The 19,937-nt window shown below is 44.8% G+C and overlaps 1 protein-coding gene across 2 annotated transcripts; it reads right to left on the bottom strand.

Annotated features, from left to right (window-relative positions):
• Window positions 1-3,988: 3,988 nt before the first annotated feature.
• On the bottom strand, window positions 3,989-19,187 carry CA5A (carbonic anhydrase 5A). Of its 2 annotated transcripts, none has more exons than XM_087971380.1 (7): window positions 18,414-19,187; window positions 11,584-11,781; window positions 7,568-7,686; window positions 7,212-7,307; window positions 6,656-6,718; window positions 6,251-6,406; window positions 3,989-5,458 (listed from the first exon to the last, which is right to left on the bottom strand). In XM_087971380.1, exons 1-7 carry the CDS (start codon window positions 18,553-18,555, stop codon window positions 5,249-5,251), a joined length of 984 nt encoding a protein of 327 aa, XP_087827506.1. In that variant the 5' UTR covers window positions 18,556-19,187; the 3' UTR covers window positions 3,989-5,248. The 2 variants fall into 2 exon arrangements, with proteins under 2 accessions (XP_087827506.1, XP_026542058.2); XM_026686273.2 differs by lacking the exon at window positions 18,414-19,187 and adding an exon at window positions 13,499-13,802.
• Window positions 19,188-19,937: the final 750 nt, after the last annotated feature.

Raw genomic sequence — 19,937 nt, 5'->3', positions numbered from 1 at the left:
CACTGCCAAATTTGGAACCTCCGACCGACCATTTCCCATTTCGTAAGTCAGTAAGTAAATGCCATCCTTTTTATTTCCAAAACTCTGGAAGAGAGAGACTCTTCTCTGCCAACACACAGCCGCCTTGGAAGACGCGCGAAATATAATTTTTGGAACGATGATAGTTTTAATTTTTATTTTTTTTCATCCTTTTTAAAGCGACTATTCCTAGGGAGGGAGGGGCCCAGGGCAGCCAAAGTTCTTAGGCCCCTCGAAAGTCATCGGGCTGATGAAATTGGGATAGGTGGAGTTTGCAGCAGCTCTTCCTGTCTATCCGAAAGGCCCCATTTCAGTGCCCCAAGTGGAAAAGGGGATTTAAAAGCAGTTCCCATCAGTGGAATTACGGTGGTATGTCTAGACCAGGGTGTCCAACCTTGGCAACTTTAAGACTTGTGGACTTCAACTCCCAGAATTCCTCAGCCAGCAAAGCTGGCTGAGGAATTCTGGGAGTTGAAGTCCACAAGTCTTAAAGTTGCCAAGGTTGGACACCCTGGTCTAGACTGATGAAAAGAAGGACGGTGGGGGGGCATGATAGCCCTGTTCCGATATTTGAGGGGCCACCCCACAGAACAGGGAGTCAACCTCTCTTCCAAAGCACCCAAAGGCAGGAGCAAAAGGAATGGATGGAAGGAGAGAAGCAACCTAGAATTGAGGAGAAATTTCCTAGAGTGGGGACGATTATTAACCAGTGGAACCGCTTCCCTCCAGAAGTTGTGGACCATCATTTGTCTGAAAGGGTAGAAGATCTCCTGCCTATTATTCTATGTAGTGAATCATATTGGTTCTTGCCTCTATTTTAAAGGGGTGCAACATTTTCCAGTCTGGAAACCAACAAGACCTAGAACTTAAAAACCCGGAAATCAAATCTCATCTCCCTCAGTGCCTGTTTTAGGCCATACCCAATTGATTGGAGGCAAATTATATTGTTGTATGTTCATACATCCAAATAAATGAGTGGGAATTTAAAAAAAAACGGCTACATTCACCTTACACTGAAGGCACCTTTCTTTGTAACTTGACATCCTTCAGGAAAGAGGCCAGGCAGCTGACAGGTCTCCAAAAGGGAAACATTCTGTCTTTGAAAAGACAGATAATTGCAGTCCACTGGATTGGCTTGCCTTTGTTGAAAGTGGGGTCCATGGTAATATTTTTCACTCATGCCGTCATTCAGCCTATAATAAATATTTCCTTCCCGGTGTGCTGCAAATAGAACTACTGTAGGCTGTCAGTGCTTTTTCCTCCATGAATTAGCAAAAGTGATTAGTATCTTAATGACTAACTGGGCTGTTCGGTTTTCACTGCTCTCTCACCTGCTTGTTCCCCAGTGCTGGCTCATCAGCTGCAGAGAAAATATATTTGCTCGAAGTACCAGATGTTAGCTTAGGAGCAGATCTACAGATGTCGCATTGACCAGCTAAAGGCTTCGTGCAAGTTAAAATGTTAAAAGGTCTCCACAAATAAAACGAATCTTTAATATCCTGCAATAGTTAAACTGGCAATTTTCCCGTGTAATTCAGAAGGCATCTGCATTACCAATCTACCCAGCTCACCCTAATTTATTTATTAAATTTATAAGCCTCCCATCTAACTGTTGAGCGACTCTTAGACTGTACAGCAATCCACCCTTTTGATTAAAGGAACTCCCCAAAGCTTCTGCCTTTTTAATAAAATCGGTCTAGCTGGAAAAAGTGCTACCTGATCCCTGCGTCTTTTATTTTTTTTAACCAACTACAGACTCATCCATCTCTCCCCTTACAAAATAAACAAACATGCAAGTGTATATATTTAACTCTGTGGAGCTGACATGGCCCAAACTGGCCTTGATGGGGGCAGGTGGAAAACAAACAAACAAACCTAGCAGACAGATATCACATAACCTGAACATGAAAAGATGTTGGTTGCCTGGAATAATCTTTGGGGTATCTGGTGTTTTTTTATTTTTCTCCTTGTCAGATTCTGCCCTCTAGCGGCCCTTGCCCAAAATTCCCATGTTTGCAAAACTGCTGTAAATATAACATGTCCCTTGACAACAAAGGTCATGTTTGGGACGCTCTGTGCGCACCTTTCTTTGCCCCACATCTCTAGCAACATTAATTCCAGAAATGGAAGTTAGCGTTGCTCCATGTTGATCTCTGGTGGCTTGCCTGGTCCATCTTGATGGGCTGTGGTTTTCTGCTTGGCGGTTCCTTGATTAGGGATTTGCTTTCTGCTTAATTGTTGGATTGCTTGATTGTCATCTACTGGAACGTCATACCTGCTTGCCAAGGCTTTTTGCAGATCCCTGGTGCAAGTTTACACTGGTGGCCAAGCCAGCCTTCTATTCCTCCTTCCACCTGGATCTCTCATGTCCTCTTTGCCAAGGGCGAGAGGCAGCTGTCCTTTTGCACACCGGTCTTGTAAAAAGTGTGTAACGAGGCTGTTCCGAGTCCTTTCCCCGATATTACTCTGCATTCAGCCACAAAAGCTTTTAAGGGGATTTGATTATGAAGACCGGCTCCCTGTGCTAAAGCCCAGGCGAGGGCAGGGTTGTCACATCAAAGGGATTTAGCCAAGGTTGGGAGATAAGGCAGAAGCGACTACTCACATGATCTCCAGAAAACAACCTGCTGCTTCTTCTTCTAAAAGCAAGCTAGTGGTTAACTCCACAGCATCTGGGGCACATCAACCACGAAGGGTGCCTCTACCCTGGTTTAACTCTCTTTTTGGTCCTCAGCCCATCTCCAGGGGGGTTGCACCCACCCAAGGAACCCTTCCCTCCTTACAGGACAGACTCTATCTATCTATCATCTATTTAGATAGATAGATAGATAGATAGATAGATAGATAGATAGATAGATAGATAGATAGATAGATAGATAGATAATAGATAGATAGATAGATGATAGATAGATAGATAGATAGATAGATAGATAGATAGATAGATAGATAGATAAATATAGATAGATAGATAGATAGATAGATAGATAGATAAATATAGATAGATAGATAGATAGATAGATAGATAGATAAATATAGATAGATAGATAGATAGATAGATAGATAGATAGATAGATAGATAGATAGATAGATAGATAGATAGATAGATAGATAGATAGATAGATAGATAGATAGATGATAGATAGATAGATAGATAGATAGATAGATAGATAGATAGATAGATAGATAGATAGATAGATAGATAGATAAATAGATAGATAGATAGATAGATAGATAGATAGATAGATAGATAGATAGATAGATAGATAGATAGATAAATATAGATAGATAGATAGATGATAGATAGATAGATAGATAGATAGATAGATAGATAAGATAGAAATAGATAGATAGATACACCTCTCCCTCTCCCTCCCTCCCTCCTCTGAAGTGAACAGGAGAAGCTCATAATGTTGCTTTGGGCCATTTATCACCCCTTGGCTTCCTGGAGGAACGTTGTCCATGGAGACACGACTTCGCAATTAACAACAAAAAAGCTTCCTGAATGCAAGATATTCTACTGCAAATGAAGTGTGAGGTGCCAGCCTTGTCCAATGGACACACACACACACACAAACACACACACACACACACGGTCTCCCTTCAGACGGCCTCTCTCATTTTTGAAAACTGTCCATCTGCAGCATTTGGTTGCTCCGCAGATGGTTTTGCCGGGCTCTCTTCATAGTCGCCTGGAAAGAACAGGCAGAAACAATAGTGTCCATAACACAAGCACACGTGTGTGTCGAGAGGACATATTTCCTGTGCTTCGAAACCACAATGAACCTTCACATTATTCCTGAACAAGTGTTGCAGTCAAAACAGTAGGGTATTGTTTTCCCATCTCAATGCATTTTAGGAGAATTTTTTTTTTAATCTAGTTGTTGTCGCTTCCCACACAATGAAACAATTCATTTTCCCTCCTTCCTCTTTCCCAAGGCAAACACAACTGAAATAACTTCTGGACAAGAGAGAGAGAAAAGTTCATATTTATTGTAAAGATGCGTAACAGCTTTAAGCTTCCTTTTTGCACCGTTTTTATAAACGCCGAATAGATTTGTGAATCTCTCAGGCCGCCTATTCTGATGCTTTTACATGTAGAGGAAGATACAAAACTTTGATATGAAAAACAGAAAGGCCAGGAAAGTCCTCGTCTTAATTGCCAAGATTGAGAAGCAATGCTGTAAGTAAGACTACTTTTTAAAGTACTGTTGGTTGGTTTCTGCTTTGATACACACAAGTTAAGATTGCTAACACACAAGTCTTCCTATGGGGCTGACCAAGTTTTGAATGCCCCTGGTCAGTTTATGGCACATACTGTGTACTCACCAACCTCAAATGAAGGTTAGCAAGCTGCTACAGTGGATTGCCTGTTTTCCACAGGGTCAGGCACTGTGCAGGCTCTATGTAGGGTTTGTGTTTTAAAGGCTATCGCAGTGCTAAAGAATGAAAAAAATAGGCATATTTACAATCTGGCAGGTTTTATGCATCAGCCGGTACACATATTTAGGATAGGAAACGGATCCTATCATGTTTCCTTGCAACGTGTATCATGCCTAAGTTAGGTATTTCCTTCTAAGCGCGCCTGGTTGTTTCATAGTCTGAAATCCATTCAAATCTGCTGATTTAAGCAGAGAAAGTTTTCCTCTTGTTTCCTAGATCCCAAATAACCCCCAGCCTCTTGTATGTACAGAGACAGGAAAATTTCTGGGGGAGGAGAGGAACTGCTATAAAGTTAGAGCACCCATTAGAGGTAGATGAGGGATAGGCCACCTGGAAAAGGTTTCTGCAAGAGAATGGCCCTCGGGTGCATTAATACTATAATTCCCAGAACAATCGGCAAGTCAGGTTGTTATAATCCTGGCACCTGGGTTAAAGTAGCTCGAAACCAAAACAAATTCCTGCCCTCGTCAAATTGCATAAATTTCCTGTCTCCATCCTGGTTCCTTAGAGATCCTCAGAGGGGCCTCAGCCAACTGTTCAGCTACTGCAGTGAAGCACCTGCTGATGGAGGGGGTGGGGGAAGTGCCTGGACAGCAGAGGTGAGGCCTGAAGCCCTCACTGGAGCTTTGATCTGTTCTTGGGAGAAGAGGCCAAGCAGTGCTCACACTACAAGCGCAGCCTTTTGGAAGAGGGAAGGACCAGAAATCTCTCGGCCCCTTTGAAGCCACGGATCTTGTCCCCAGCTTGATGCTAAAGTACTTCTCAGGCGCAGGGAATAACATTGAGCTGCTTAAAGATGCAGCGTGTCCTGACGGGGCCCTTGCTCATGGGCATGGAACATCTGGTCCTCCACTGGCTTTTCCATCTCCTGCCAGAAGCGCTTTGGAAAGGATGAGCGGACTGTTCGATCCATGATGGGCTGCAGCGGACGGAAGTTGTCCACCATCCTCTCCTCGTCTTCTCCAGCTGGACTGAAGAGCAGCATCCGAAAGACCTCCAGCTGGAGAGGAGAAACAGCAGTCAGGGGAAGCGGGAACAGAGAGGTGGGACTCTCGTGGGTCCGCGGAAGAGCTCCCGGAAAGGACTCCTCCTTCCCAGCCAAGACTGGCCAACAAGAGCCTTCCAACCCAACAGAAGCTTCTGCGGCATGGTTGAGAAGCCTGGAAGATGCAATGGAACTTCTTGCCTTCTTACGCCGCCCATGAGTTCTACTCTGGACTCAACTACTCCCAACTCAAGATCCAGGTGGCTGCCATATTTAAGCTACTACCTGACACCAATCTAGATGTACCCAGAGTAGCTGCCACCACCAGCCAGTATGGTGGACATCCAACTTTTTTCTCTCTCTCCATCCTGCTGATCTCAACCCAGCTCAATTCTCTAATCTCCGTTTATCCACACAAAGTACCTTTATGTACGTTGCAACAAGGACAACGGTTAAAGTGGGAAATCTGATTCCGCGGGAACTTGTTCTGCCACACCTGTGGATCAACTTTCAGCTCACCTTCTATTTAATCAACCTGGCTGCTTTGCATCTCTTTCACAAGAGAATCCTGAATGAAGCCATATCATCATCTGTTTAGCTACGGATTGGCCTGATGAACAAAGCCAACCATTGTTTATGCCTTGCCCCTTATACCCAGATCAAACCATTAGTGTTTGCTCCATAAACTATGGTTGAACCAAACCACAGCTGAGGGGGAGAATGTGAACCCTGTCCGTATATTCCTGCTAAGCAGGATTTCAGATGGCAGAGGGGTCCTTCCCCTTTCTCAAATCTGCTTTGACAAACCTGGTCTTCGTCAACCTCAATGGCTTTCTTCTTGATGATCCAGGTGACCGACTCTGAAAGTGGAGGGGTGGTCAGAGATCCCGAGTAAGTCCAATAATCCGGGCATGAAGGCAACAAGCAGGAAGGATCAAACTCTTCCAGTTCAATCAGAGAATCCTAAGAAATTCCACCAATGACAACACCATTAGTTTGGGACACCTGTGAGATGTTCCCTGTTTGCAAATACCTTTTTGGGTTTTTGAAACATAGATTATAAAAATCCTGCTATGTGTCCACTCATCTTTGTGCCCAAGTCTCTCTTCTTCCGTTTCTAGGGAAGCAAGAATTAGAAGGCAACCCTCTGCTTTACTCAAGAGTAGACAGGCCATTCCAGGCACATAGGAAAGAGGTCAACTTTCATCTTACCTTGTATTTAATGGATGGCAAGGCATCTACTAATTTCTGCAGACCATTATGATTGGCTCCAAGCTGTCAAAGCAAAGATAAGTTTTGGATTCAGATCTAAAGGTTTTGTACCAATAACATCTTTACTCCGTGATAAACTTTAGGACAACGGGGTTTCTGATCTCCCGATCCCACCCATTTCCCCACTAATGGCTTCTCTGAAAGACCCCCTAGAAAAATACCCTCAATAAACAAAGTCACTGGCTCTCTTTATCCATTGCACGAAGGAGTTATGGCCAGAGGTGGTCTTCTCCTCCCACTTCCTTCCTACAGGTCTGTTTTAGTCTCTATTTACACCTTCCTTCCTGTATCCCCACCCGGACAATTTGTATATAAAATTGGCCTGGTCCCCGATTATATTCTGATGCTATTATTGCAGTATAAACACACACATCCATGCAAATCCACAAAGAAATCAAAACAAACGCAGTTACTTCAATGATGCTTATTGTGTAAGAAAAACAACAGATGGGGAGGAATAATAGGAAAATTGCCATTTTTCCACCATCCGTCCTACCTTCAAAAAAACCCCGATGACAGCCAGACCGTTTTCGTCCATTAGAGCTTCTTCGAAACTTCCAAATTTGCAGCAATTCCAGTGAACTAAATGTAGCTGGAAGAAACAAGGGGAAACCATGCCAGCTTGGGGGGCATCTTGGAAGACGATGCTCTGGACAGCTGTCCACAGGGCAGCTCCAGAGACTCCCAATGCCCAAGGCTAAGAGCAGTTGCAAGGTGTGAAGCCGTTGTGGGAGGGGTAAGAGAAGTCGAAATATCTCTGTGGACCACCCTGGGGGGATGATGGGGGAAGAGCCCACCATCTCATTCGCCTTGCAAGCATCCAGGCTGATCTTCACCGGGTCTTCCTCTTACCTCCGCTGGGAACACCTTGCAGTCCACAGTGTGCTCCGAGCCCCATTCGTTGACGGCTCCCCAGTGAAAATGGAACTGCTTCAGCCGATAGTTGTTCTCCAGGGGGCCTCCCGTTATGACTGTGGTGGGGAGAAAAGGCATGCCTTCAGGGGGATGGGGGTGTAGAGGAGGGGTCTGCGTCATTCACAAGAGGAGCCTGGGTTCTAGACCCATTTGCTAATGGCTTCAAACCATTAAAAGGCCGTTTGGTGCTTATCGTTTTGAGCAGGGGTCCCTCAAACTTGGCCACTTTAAGACTTGCGGACTTCTGGGAGTTGAAGTCCACAAGTCAAGTGGCCAAGTTTGGAGACCTCTGGTTTTGAGGTTCCGCACTGCAACAAAGTTGAAGCAGATACTGCAGTGCCTAATTTTGATAACGGGGGGTGGCATGAAAAAAAACCTCACTGGATGCCCACCTGTAAGGAATCAGGAAGGGGACTTTATTTATTTATTGCATTTATTCATTGATTGTATTTATATTGCCGCCTATTCGCCTATTTGATAGAGACAGGCAGGAACGGTTGCCTAGGGAACAGGAGCTGAAATGTATTTGAAGTCCAAGCAATGAGATAACATTGGGAAGAGTTCAGGCAGACACCTCCACAATTTAATGAAGTATAAGAGGGGGGAAGACATCCAGCACAATTTGACTTGCAAAATTCTTGTATTAGAGCCTGTAAAGTAGCTTTTATCGAGGAAATTAACTCTCCGTCTGGTCTAGCTAAGTGAGGCTGATACCACCCAATTCTAACTCAGACAAACACTGCCGTTTTAGGAGAAAATTTACTTGACATGTCACAGATCTCCTCTGCTTTGGTGAATAAGCGTCCCTGGACTGGTTCACAGAGGTAGCACGAAGATGCTGACATCCCCAGAACTAAAGATAGAGTCTCCATTGATCCATGGTCTCTCCAGAGATATTTCTGGCCTCCTGACCAATATTGGCCACCATAAAAGCCAGAAAGATCCTTGAAGCTCAGCAGTCGAATAGGCTTCTAAGAAAGCCAGGCCTGCAGATGATCCAAGAGTGTCACTGTCCAATTCATGCAAAATCCTGGACACCCTTTTTAACAAGACAGTCTGTCAGTGTAAGGTGCATATTGTTATCTCTTCGCCCAGGAAAAATCTCAACCAAGCGCAACAATTGACTTAGGGTGCCAATCCCAGCCACAGTTTTATAATGCATTCCTTGCTTTGGCAGCAGGGAAATTGGGAGCCACTCAATCTTCAACTGTCAAAAAAGGGACGTTTTGAGCAAAGAAGCCAAAGTAAGACTCCCTGGCCGAACATTTTCTCCAACGAGAAGAGAGCAAAGCTCTCTTAAACTTTCACAGACAAATCAATTTTTATCCATTCCAACAGGAGTTGCCTCTCTCAGACAGATTTATATCTTGGGGAATAGAAGAGAATAGCCCTAATCCCGGAAAGTCTAACATGATTTCTCAACAGCTGGAAGAACCAAAACGGCGTTTCTGCTTCCTGTTTTTTTCCCCATGTTGAGATTTTCTGAAGAATGACGGAAGAGGCTGAGCTCGGCCGCCCTCTCGTGGACACCAAAGGCTGCACAGAATTCAAAAGCCAAATGCAGCTGTTTACCTTCAGATCTGACCCAGAACCAGGAAAAAAAACTTGAAATGCAGCCCTCAAGCTACATTCCTGGTGGGTCAAATACCAGAAGTAGATCCCAAGCTTCTAATTAAGGTGGGGAGAAATTCACAACAGGGTGTGGGGTTTTTTTTTGGCTGGCTTAAGCCCTTGGCAACCTGCAAGGTTTCCACTGTTTGGGGACAAAACTTCGCCAAAGGATTTCGGAAACCTTTCTGTCGGTGAGCCACAATGTCCTTTTCTTCTACCTTTTCTACCAGTCACCAGATGGCAAGAATACCAGCAACACACATCATCACCTATTTGGATATTTGTCCCCTGGCTTTCCTGCCATCCTGTGCCCGCTGCCAATCTCCTTTTATCCTGGCTACAAATCCAAGGGCATTTTGCCCGATATCCTTTTCCTATGCCCATTGACTTACCTTCCTGGACTGTCTTTCCTTCTCAACTTTAGCTTTAATCCACTTTTCCTCTTCTCTAATTTTATTTTCCTTGAAGGGCAGAAGCAAGGAGAAAGAAAGAAAGAGAGAGAGAGAGAGAGAGAGAGAGACCCCAAAAAACTAAAAGAAGGAGACAGCACTAAAAAGTAAAGGAGAAAGAAGAGTGAATATAAGCATTTATGTTTCTGAAAAACAATAAAAAACACAAAGGAAAAAAGGCGGCGGTAAAGCGGGGTTTTTCAGACTTGGCAACTTTAAGATGTGTGGCCTTCAGCTCCCAGAATTCCCAATAGCCAGCAGGGAATTCTGGGAGTTGAAGTCCACTATCTTAAAGCTGCCAAGTTTGAGAAGCAGTGCGGGAAAGCATTCTTGGAAGATTGCAAAGGAAGAAATTGCCTTAGATTTTGTCCAGAACTTCAAATCTACATAATGCAATTCATGCTAGACTGAAGGAATCAGAGGGGTGAAGGAGGGGATTTATAGACCCCGAAAACAGATGAGCAAATTTATCCCATTTGGGGATAACTTATTTTGGAAAGTTTTTCCAAGTTGACCACAGAGAATGCAGAGTCTGCCACTGTGCAATTTCTCTTTGTAGGAACTGAAGCACAGCGTGGGAACAGGTGCCGCTGAACTGTAACTCCCAATAGCCCCAGCCAGCATGAGGGATGCTGGGACTTGTAGTTCAGCAGCATCAGGCTACTAAAAATTTGGGATGTTTCGTGCATTGGATTCAAAGGCAAAACAATCAAAACAACCAGAGCCCAGAGCTGCGACAGCAGACATCACGCCTTCAAAGAGACACGGCTGCTTTAAGGGTTTTGTACACCAATGTTACATTTGCACCCTGTTGGAAGCATTACCCAGCACTTACAACATTTGTACACTCCTTCTCAAAGCAGGATTTAATACTTGAGCTGATTCACAACCGGATTGTTCACAATTGTGCTAAGCCAATGAGGGGATTCCTTTTATTTCTGCCCCAAGCAATCCTGTTCCTGTTTGATGGAAATAGCATAGCTGTAGAACAGGGGCCTTCAAACTTGACAGCTTGAAGACTTGTGGACTTCCCAGAATTCCTCCTCCAGTCATGTTAGCTCAGGAATTCTGGGAGTTGAAATTCACAAGTCTTACACTTGCCAAGTTTGAAGACCCTTGCTGTAGAAGCACAGAAGGCATAGTTTAAGTCAGCTAATAAAGTTGACCTTTTTTTTTCTTCCTTAAAAAGAGAGCGAGAGCGAGAGAAATAAGGCCCGTGCAAAGCCTGGCCAGGTACAGGATAAAGTATTTCCCAAGACCACGAGATCAGGACAGGCATCGCTTCAAAGGGAGGCCTTATCTTTTTCAGATCCTTTCAGGTGAATTATTCAAAAAGCTTATCTGTCAGCTGAGTCAAGGTGATAACCGGCTTTTACATTTCAGTAATATAGATTGCCAAGCACCTTTCAACAGAGAACAGGCATTATGAAACCACGCAAATGGCCTCTTGTGTTTCCAGATGCAAAAGGCAAGGTAAAAACTGAACAAAGGATATCAGAGGTTTTGGAAGAGTGCCTTATACTTAGAGAATGATAAATAATTTTCTAAACATTAGCTAGGTTGCATTTGGAAGTGAATTTTAGCAGGCAGAACAAATCCGGGGAAACATACAGAGAAAGTCCCAGCAGCTTTATTAGATACCCCCTTGCTAATTGGGGCGCAAGCAACTCAACCCCAAAATATATAATGGTGCAAAATACGAACCCCTAAGCATGACCATGTCTACTACACCTTTGCGTAGTAGACATGTTGTACCTCATGTGTACTACACTTTTCAGAGTTATCTGGATTTAAAAATCTTTCTGCTAACAGGCACAAATTCTTTTTCAAGTCACAGCTTCTGCGTTCAGCCTCTGCGAACTCACCACACCCCTTAAGCTCAGTTGCTCTTACTTGATTTATCCGCGGTGTCCTCAAACTCAACCAGGAAGGAGTATCCGTTGTTCCACATGTGGAGGCAAGTATCCGGGTCGTAGCGGATTTCCAGGGGCTTCAGATGAGGGTCGTAAACGCTGTCTCGCCACTGGATATTGATCGGAGACTGGCGGCTGCCACCCGGGATGGTGATCGGGCTCTGCCAGAGGGGGTGTACTGGAAGGAGAATGTGTAGACCAGGGTTAAGCAACCTTGGCAGTTTTAAGATGGGTGGACTACAACTCCCAGAATTCCCCAGCTGGCATGCTTTAATATGGGTGGACTACAACTCCCAGAATTCCCTAGCTGTCATGCTTTAAGATGGGTGGACTACAACTCCCAGAATTCCCCAGCTGGCATGCTTTAAGATGGGTGGACTACAACTCCCAGAATTCCCTAGCTGTCATGCTTTAAGATGGGTGGATCAACTCCATGGTGTTAAGATGGGTGGACTACGACTCCCAGAATTCCCCAGCTGGCATGCTGACTGGGGAATTCTGGGGGTTGGAGTCCATCCAGCTTAAAGTTGCCAAGTTTGAGACTATTGAAGAAACATTCACCATCTTAGCAGTTAGGAAGTGAAGGAGGGTTGCTTTAGCTTAAAGCAGGGGTGTCCAACCTTGGCAACTTTAAGACTTGTGGACTTCAACTCCCAGAATTCCTCAGCCAGCAAAGCTACAAGTCTTAAAGTTGTCAAGGTTGGACACCCCTGGCTTAAAGCCTTCAAGTTTTCATTCTCCAGAATCACAGCTCCGCAGGTGGAGGAGAAATTTCATGGTCGTTTTGAAGTGCTGTCGCATTTCAGACCCCGGGGGGGACACCTGGTGAAACGCTGCACCGAGGCCCACCCCATTTTTCCGCGACGCCTCCATTATTTTGCCAAGCAGGGAGCTGACTCACTGCGCCTATACAGGATCAACGTCTGTTATGGGCCCTTCTCTTCCTTGACGTCCCCATGATCTCTGGGCGAGAAGTTTGAGTTTCTTTCTCTTGTTTTGAAATGAGTCAGTGCCCTGGTTAACAAAAGAATGGAGGTGGCACCCAAGATCCAGATCCAGGAGGGAACCAGGGCGATGCTTCCCCATTCAAATATCCCCAGGGGTTGAATTGCGGTGCTGCCTAATGGCCCAGTGCCAGAGAAACACCCCGGTTCTGTTGGGAGGCAAGTCCGTGCAAATCGGTTGAATCTGGGATAGGGCGAAGAAGGTCGGAGAAGAAACCCTGCCCGGAGGTGGAGAAAGGCAGGGAGGGACTTTGGCTTTGGTTTTCCAAACACAAGGAATCCCCCTCAGCCGAAGCAAAGGGAAAATACTGGAGGCTGGGAAAAGCCTGAGGGGGGAGGGAAGGAGGACCGAAGGCCTGTGGGGGAGGGGGAGAAGGTTTATCTGATGACATGAGGGGCAGCTCCCCAAAACTTCTGCCTTGGGACAAACTGAGTGAGGGAAGAGAGGGGCTTCTCCCACTCCTCATCTTTTGACAAAATCAACTAACCCAAAGGGGGAAAAAAACAAACAGAAACCACCATCACCCCCTCCCCACCCCTAATCCTTTCTGCCTTCTTTCCAAACATCGGGGAGGGGCTGTTATTAAAGAGGGTCAGGAGACCGGGATGGAAACTTTGGGGTGGGTGAGAGGGCCGGATCCCTCCAACTGGAATTCCTGGGAAGGAGGGAGGGAGGGAGGGAGGGAAGGAAGGAGCAAGAAGTAGGGAAGAAAGGAAGGAGTTATGGGGTGAGAAGAAGGGAGGAAGGAGGAAAAGAGGGGAGGGGAGGAAGGGATGAGAGAAGGGAAGGAAGGAAGGAAGGAAGGAAGGAAGGAAGGAAGAAAGAAAGAAAGAAAGAAAGAAAGAAAGAAAGAAAGAAGGGAAGAGGGTCCTTCCCTGGCAGCCACTCACCGCCGTCCCGGAGGCGATAGGAAGCGCAGGCACCGAGGCTGCAGCGCCGCGTCCCGCTGCGGCCGGCGAAGGCGGCGGGCGCCCGGCGGAGGAGCAGCGGCAGGAGCAGCCGGGCCATGGTGGCGACCGGCCGGTTCCGGGAGGCGCTGCGCCGGGTCGCTCCGCCCGTCCGGACCACCCCGAGCCCGGCGCGGAGCTTCTGGCCGGCAGGGCGGGCAGCCTCCGCCGGCTCCTCCTCCTCCTCCAGCTGAGCGCCGCTGCCCGGCCCAAGATTGAGGCTTCCCGGGGCGGAGGCCGCAGCCCGGCGCCTGCGGGGGTCTCGGGGTGGGTGGGGAGAAGCCCCTTTACACAACCCCGCCTTTCTTTTCGGGGTGGGCAGGAAGCCCCCTCCTCGGCCGGTTGAGAGTCTATTGACTCTGTGTGTCTTCTTTGCATGCGATGTTATTATCAAGGAATACAAAACTTTTTAAAGTTAAAGTTAAGAGGGGGGGAGGGGGGCGTGGGAACCGGTCCCCGGCTGGACACGGAACTCCGGCTGGAAGGGGCCTCCGTCAAAGTCAAGAGGGGTGGTCGGGTGGCCTCCGATAAACCGGGCTCTTAAGGGGATGGGCTGCAGGGGCAAAGCGAGACCCCCTCCCCAAAAGGCTACAAAACCCTATCAATCCCAGGCGCCGTCCTGGAAACGGGGCACGGGCTGGGATACAATTCAGCCCCCCAATAACTTCGGAAAAGTTGGGCTGGCTAAACCAGCGTTTCTCAATGCTGGCTGGGGAATTGTGGGAGTTGAAATCCACAAGCCTTAAAGTGGCCAAGTTTGGGGACCCTGCCCAAGACGATGGTACTGCCTTTGGATTGGAAAAATAAGTGGTGGTTTTTTTTAATGTTGATGCGTGACACTTTGCCTCCCCCATTTTTCCCTAAAAATCAGCCTCTTCAGTTGCTTATGAACTTCCTTGGTGAGCTGAGAACTTCAAGAAGTTGCCTTGGTTGGTTCCTGGCTCGTCTGAGTGAATTAAGAGATATAATTCCTCCCTTTTGGAGGGAATGGGGAAGTCTGCTGCTGTTTAATTTTTTAATTTTATTTTTATTTATTTGATTTATTAATCGCTTACAAGGTAAATAGGTATAAGAATAAAGGTGAGTATGAATACAGGAAAAAGGTATGAATAAATGGGGGTAAGAGGACAGGGACAGTAGGCAGGATTGTGCACTTATGCACCCCGCTTACTTGCTTAGTGCTCTCTCTTTCCTTGCCACCTTTTCTGCTGTGTGGCTGGGCGAGGGTTCACAGAGGCTTTAAAAACAGCCACAACAGTATTTTTATTGAAATAACTTGGAAAAATGGCTGTCTCTTAAAAGCAGATATTTCTGACTCTTCCCTCTAAATAAATCATTTTACTTCACCATCATTGGAAGGGCTGGCTTGCTTGGGTTTCAGGGAATTTTATATTCCAAGGACATCTTACTTGTGTGACTGTGAATAAGCTGAATAATATTGTTGGGGGAAGGTTTGTCTGGGCTCTCTGCCCAGCTTGGATTATAAAGAGGGCAGCTTGGCTCTGCTGGCGTGCTTCCACAATCGTTCCATGTGCAAAGGGGCCACTTTTTAGCCCCCCACCCTCCACTGGACACAGTCCTGATTGTCATAGCAACATCGAAAGGCCTTGTGCAGATAGAGCCAAACTGGAGCTGTTTTATTTTAATCTAGTAGGGTTTTCTCAACTTCAGCCACTTAATGGACTTCAACTCCCAGAATTCAGAATCAAGCTGGCTGGGATATTCTGGGAGTTGAAGTCCACACAACTTCAAGTGGCTGGAGAAACTACTCTAGTAAAATAATGCTTTTCTCTGTTCCTTTGTGGTTGCCCTTGAGAAGTATAAAACTGACTTCTAAAAGGCAGTCTGTCCTTGGGGCTTTTGAAGGAACGCTGCATGCTGCACACAGCTGCACATTAATACCCGTGGCGCATATTTTATCCTTAGCAAATAAACGACACTTGCACAATAGGCTAAAACCTGTACACGGCCAAACTACAATGACAAAGTAGAAGCCCAGGTATTGAGGTCTTATCTCAACCAGACTCCCCGTTCAACTCTCATGTACTTTATTATGTGAGCGCATCCATCATGGTTTGCTAGCCGTGGCTTACAGCTTTAGGGTGATGGACGAGCAGAGCTGGATCCCACTACTAATGGGCTGAGGCTTCAGGGAAACCCAAATGCTTAGACTGGAAGGTCGAAATAAGAAGAAAAAAGAAAAAGAATTTAAGGCAATTTTTTTAAAACAGAGAGACTTTGGAATACCCTATAATGCTAGAGAGAATAGGTTAGGTTACGGGCACCACGAAGGTTAATTGAAACCACTCCTTATTGTCAAAAGGTTTTTTTTTTTCTCCAAGACTAAGCTGGCAAAATCTCCATGGCAACTCACCGCAAACAGAAATCAAAATAAGACAACTCTGCCATGGCTCTTGCTTTCTGCATCCATGTAACCATGCAAACGTGTGCTTTTTTAGACTTTAGAGCGGGGCACGCATCCATCCCACCCAGGTCCAGGCCTTTGGCACGGCTGCATTTGCCCGCTTTATAGAGAGGACATCTGGGGGAGGTTATTTTTCAGGTTTTAGCCTGTTATGAAAGCTCTCCGTGGGGGTTAAGCCTTGAGGCTCTTAATGGAATGTACAATCTCCAAATAATGAATAAATGAGGTGGTTTCCTGCTGGAAGATTGGGCTGCTTCCTGTGAGCCTATTATGCTCATTTCCTATTTGTCTTTTTGCATGGCATCCAGTTGTCCACAACATGTTTCTCAACCGTGGCAACTTGAAAGTGGATGGAATTTGACTCCTTGCTGGCTGGGGAATCCTGGGAGTTGAAGTCTGTCATCTTCAAGCTGCCACGGCCGAGAAACACTCAGCTAGAATGTCTTGGCCCAGACTTTCCCAACCTAATCACAATTCCCAGAATCCCCCAGCCAGCCTGCTTGGATATATGTGGACCTCAACTCTCATATTTCCCCAGCTAGCATGGTGATCTCTTTGAATTGTTTATGAAGTGGAGTAGAACAGCCCATCTTTCATGCTAATAATCTGGTTGAAAACGCAGTAGGGCAAGGAATCAAAGGCTTCATTTATATTTTTAAATGACTCTTGGCCTCTGTTTGAGGAATCCTTTGACAAGGCCAAGAAAGGGGAGAAAAACACACACACACCAGTTACTTGCGTGAGTCACACTGTTGTACTAGATGGGAAGAACTGACTCAAAATTTCCTGTGGATCTGCATTCATGCTAAAAAGTTTTGGCAGTAATTGTGAAAAAAACAGCAGGGATAGTAAAATATGAAATGCTCGTATGTTCCATGCTCATGTACCGCTGGCTGTCTATACGCACTTTGAAGACACAGGAAGGGTTTATGAAACTTGGGTCTCTCTGCACCAGGTTTCCTTAGCTTCATGATGGTGGTTTGAATAATCCAGAACTGGCTGTCACTGCAATGGGCTAAGCAAGAAGCCGAGAAACCACAGGATGCGACCATTTGCAGCTGGCTTCAGTTTTTGCTACCTTCCTGAGGTGTTTTTTTTTTTTTTGCTTAATCTCCAAGCGGAAGAAGAACTGAATTTTTGCAAAATTCGTGTCCTTTTATGTGACATTTTTGAACACTTATTATGGCCTCAAAGATAAATAGAAACTGGTCTTCTTAGCTCTTGATGGGACACAAAGCTGTCAGTTACTCAGAAAAAAGTTAACATCCGTTTTGTTCCTAAGTAAGAAATCTACATCAAAGACAAATTCACAAAGTTGAGCTAAAAGTTGAGCTTGGTGGAAAGGAAGCTTTTAAAAAAAAAGTACTGGGCAAATGTACTTTATGGGATTTTTTTAAAAAAATGTTCCAGAACAACTACTTTTACCTGAAAAATTATATATATAATTTTATATTATATACATAATTTTATATTAGGGTCTCCTGTTTGAACAGGGGGCTGGACTAGAAGATCTCTAAGGGCCCTTCCAACTCTGTTATTCTATGTTACTCATGAAATCCTGTTTGTTCCAGTGATCCATAGCTGATCTACCAGTATTTATTTCGAAACCCAGAGGGGTTGGTTTTCCTCTGGTGGAAATGTTTGTTGGTCTGACTGGAAATTCCGGTTTCTAAAGCCATTGGGGTCCCTTGCGATTGTTGTACAAGCTTGGTTAGTATGCTAAGAGGTCCAAAGGATTTTCCGATGAGTGGAAAAGCAAAACTTTCCAACGGGGTAGATAACTGATACGCCAACGTGACCACAGGTGCACCAAAGCGGCCAGAATAAATCAAAGACAGAGGCATGGTTGGTTATGGCATTGTTTGGCTGACCTCTTTTAACTCTGCTCCCAGCGACGCTTGTTAAATAATGCTGGTTTGTAGCAGGAAAGCAACCATGGTCCCACTGAAAAGAGAGAAGGCTGAGTTTGGGGTAGACCCCTTAGGCTTTTGCCCAGGTTTAGAGACAAATAATATTTTCAATCACTCCTTGTTGTTTTGTCACCATTTCAGCTGAGGTTTTCACCTGGTTTAGAATGTGCAAAATATTGGATAGCTTAAATCCATCCACCAAACTGGAAAAGAGGATGTTTTAATCCAGTGCAACAGGCAAAAAGGGAAATATTTCTTTTTTTTAACCATTTTTACTTTCTTTCTAGTCCCCCCGAAATACTCTCTTTTCAAAAATGATTAGTTATAGGGACCGTTGGTCATAAGGTAAAAATTTCATTATAGCAAAAAGAAACAAACCAGTGAAAACAATGGCTACTGCTCTGATTTCATAAAAGTCCTTTCTCCTACCAGAAACGTAGATCTATTGATACCATTCACACAAACGCCAATGGTTTAAATTAAAATCTTCCTGAAGAAAAGAGAATAAAAGCTGAATACTTACGGGAAGCATACCTGTTTTTATGAGTGCAGCTGATCAAATTGCAGGATCTCCGAGGTGTCAGATATTGTCCCCAGGCAATTTTTGATTTTTTGCTCAAATGGGTTAAGTTCGTTATTTTTAGATTGGTAAGAAATACATTCATTTTTAAAAAATATATATATATAGATTTGTAGCAAAGGAAAAAGCGCTTTCACCAAACGGACAGATATAGTGTCAATATCCTGTTAGGGCAAATGGATTGCCAAAAAAAAAAAAAAAAAAAGGTTAAATTTCAACCTGCCCCTCTGCAGATTTCTCTTTTGATTGTAGGTTCGGATGCAGGATGACACCACTTATGCTCAGCACTGTTTTTTGCCCCTGAGAAACTGTCTGCCTTGAAGTCCTCTTTCCTCCCACGTAAGAAGAATTTTGGGATTGCAAAGAACACTCCAAATGGGCGATTCTTTTTCCTCTTTTGCACAATCTTCTTTTAATACACCACAATATTTGTTCTGGTGTCCTGTTCACAGAAGCATTTTATGAATGGCAAACAGTTGGCTGAAGGACACCCAGTCTATAAAGAGGGGAAGGGGAAAGATTATCCTTGATGGGGAAAACAATTGTTAAGATTAGTAATATTAGATTTGTTGCTCTCATTGAGCAAACTCCGGGAAGCTAAGGGGCAAGAGGAAAATTTCTCAGGTTTTAGCAGGATCTTAAAATTCAAGAAAATCATCTTCACCACCTCAAGGAACCTCCAAAAGCCCATCTTTAGGGATCTCGTTTGAGCATCTGTCTTCTGTAAACCATGAGAGACAACCTTTGTTCTACTATTGGAAACTGTGTATGTACAGAGAGTTAATTTTTACCATAAATTATAGACTGGGTTGCTAGAATATGCCTAAAACAGGCCCTAAACTGATAAGTCTGGACAATGTAACCTTCAAAACATTGGCTTAGTCAATCTTGTAGGCAGGAAGTAGCTGGCCCGACTGTTTTAAGGGGAGACCAAAGAGAGATCGAGGAATAGAACGTCTGTTCATTTTTATTGAAATTTCTGTGGTCTGAAAGACATAATTTTGGTGGGATTGTCTATCCTTGATGGCTTCTTTGAGCTCATGTATACCACTCCTTGTATCATCCGTGACGGTGAGACAGATAGATATGGTGATTAGTCATATCTTCCTTTGGCCGTTGATTTTTCAAAGCAACAATCACTGGCAAAGCCGTCTTTGCCAGTGATTGTTGCCTTTGCAGGAAGGGTTGAAAATATCAAATGTTGGCTTCATTATTAGTGCCTTCAATGAACAACCTTGATCAAGCATTGAGTGGTTTGTTTTTCTATTACTCCAAGGTGTAATTCCAAGCCTCCGGCTTTTCTTCCTTTAGCTTTTCTGAGGGTTCAGCTCTTAAGAGTATATATTAAAACTGGCAACATTATACCTGACCTGTCATATTCAGATATTTCTTTGTTTGTGGGCTAGAAACTGAGAACTTTGGAGCCTAGGTGGATATCAGCCCCACCTCCCCAATTACTTTCATTGA

The sequence above is a fragment of the Notechis scutatus genome, chromosome 9, assembly GCF_049901735.1.
Source record: "Notechis scutatus isolate UNSWTSFEM ecotype Mainland chromosome 9, rNotScu1.2, whole genome shotgun sequence".
Classification (NCBI taxonomy): domain Eukaryota; kingdom Metazoa; phylum Chordata; class Lepidosauria; order Squamata; family Elapidae; genus Notechis; species Notechis scutatus.
This window is presented reverse-complemented; position numbering and strand designations above follow the sequence as displayed.

Coding starts and splice junctions, on each gene's coding strand:
- CA5A (XM_087971380.1), bottom strand. CDS start 18,555: ATGAATGTATTTCTTACCAATCTAAAAATAACGAACTTAACCCATTTG. Junction 7,687..11,583: donor GGACACCGCGGATAAATCAA/GTAAGAGCAACT, acceptor TCCCCACCACAG/TCATAACGGGAGGCCCCCTG. Junction 6,407..6,655: donor TGCCATCCATTAAATACAAG/GTAAGATGAAAG, acceptor GGAATTTCTTAG/GATTCTCTGATTGAACTGGA.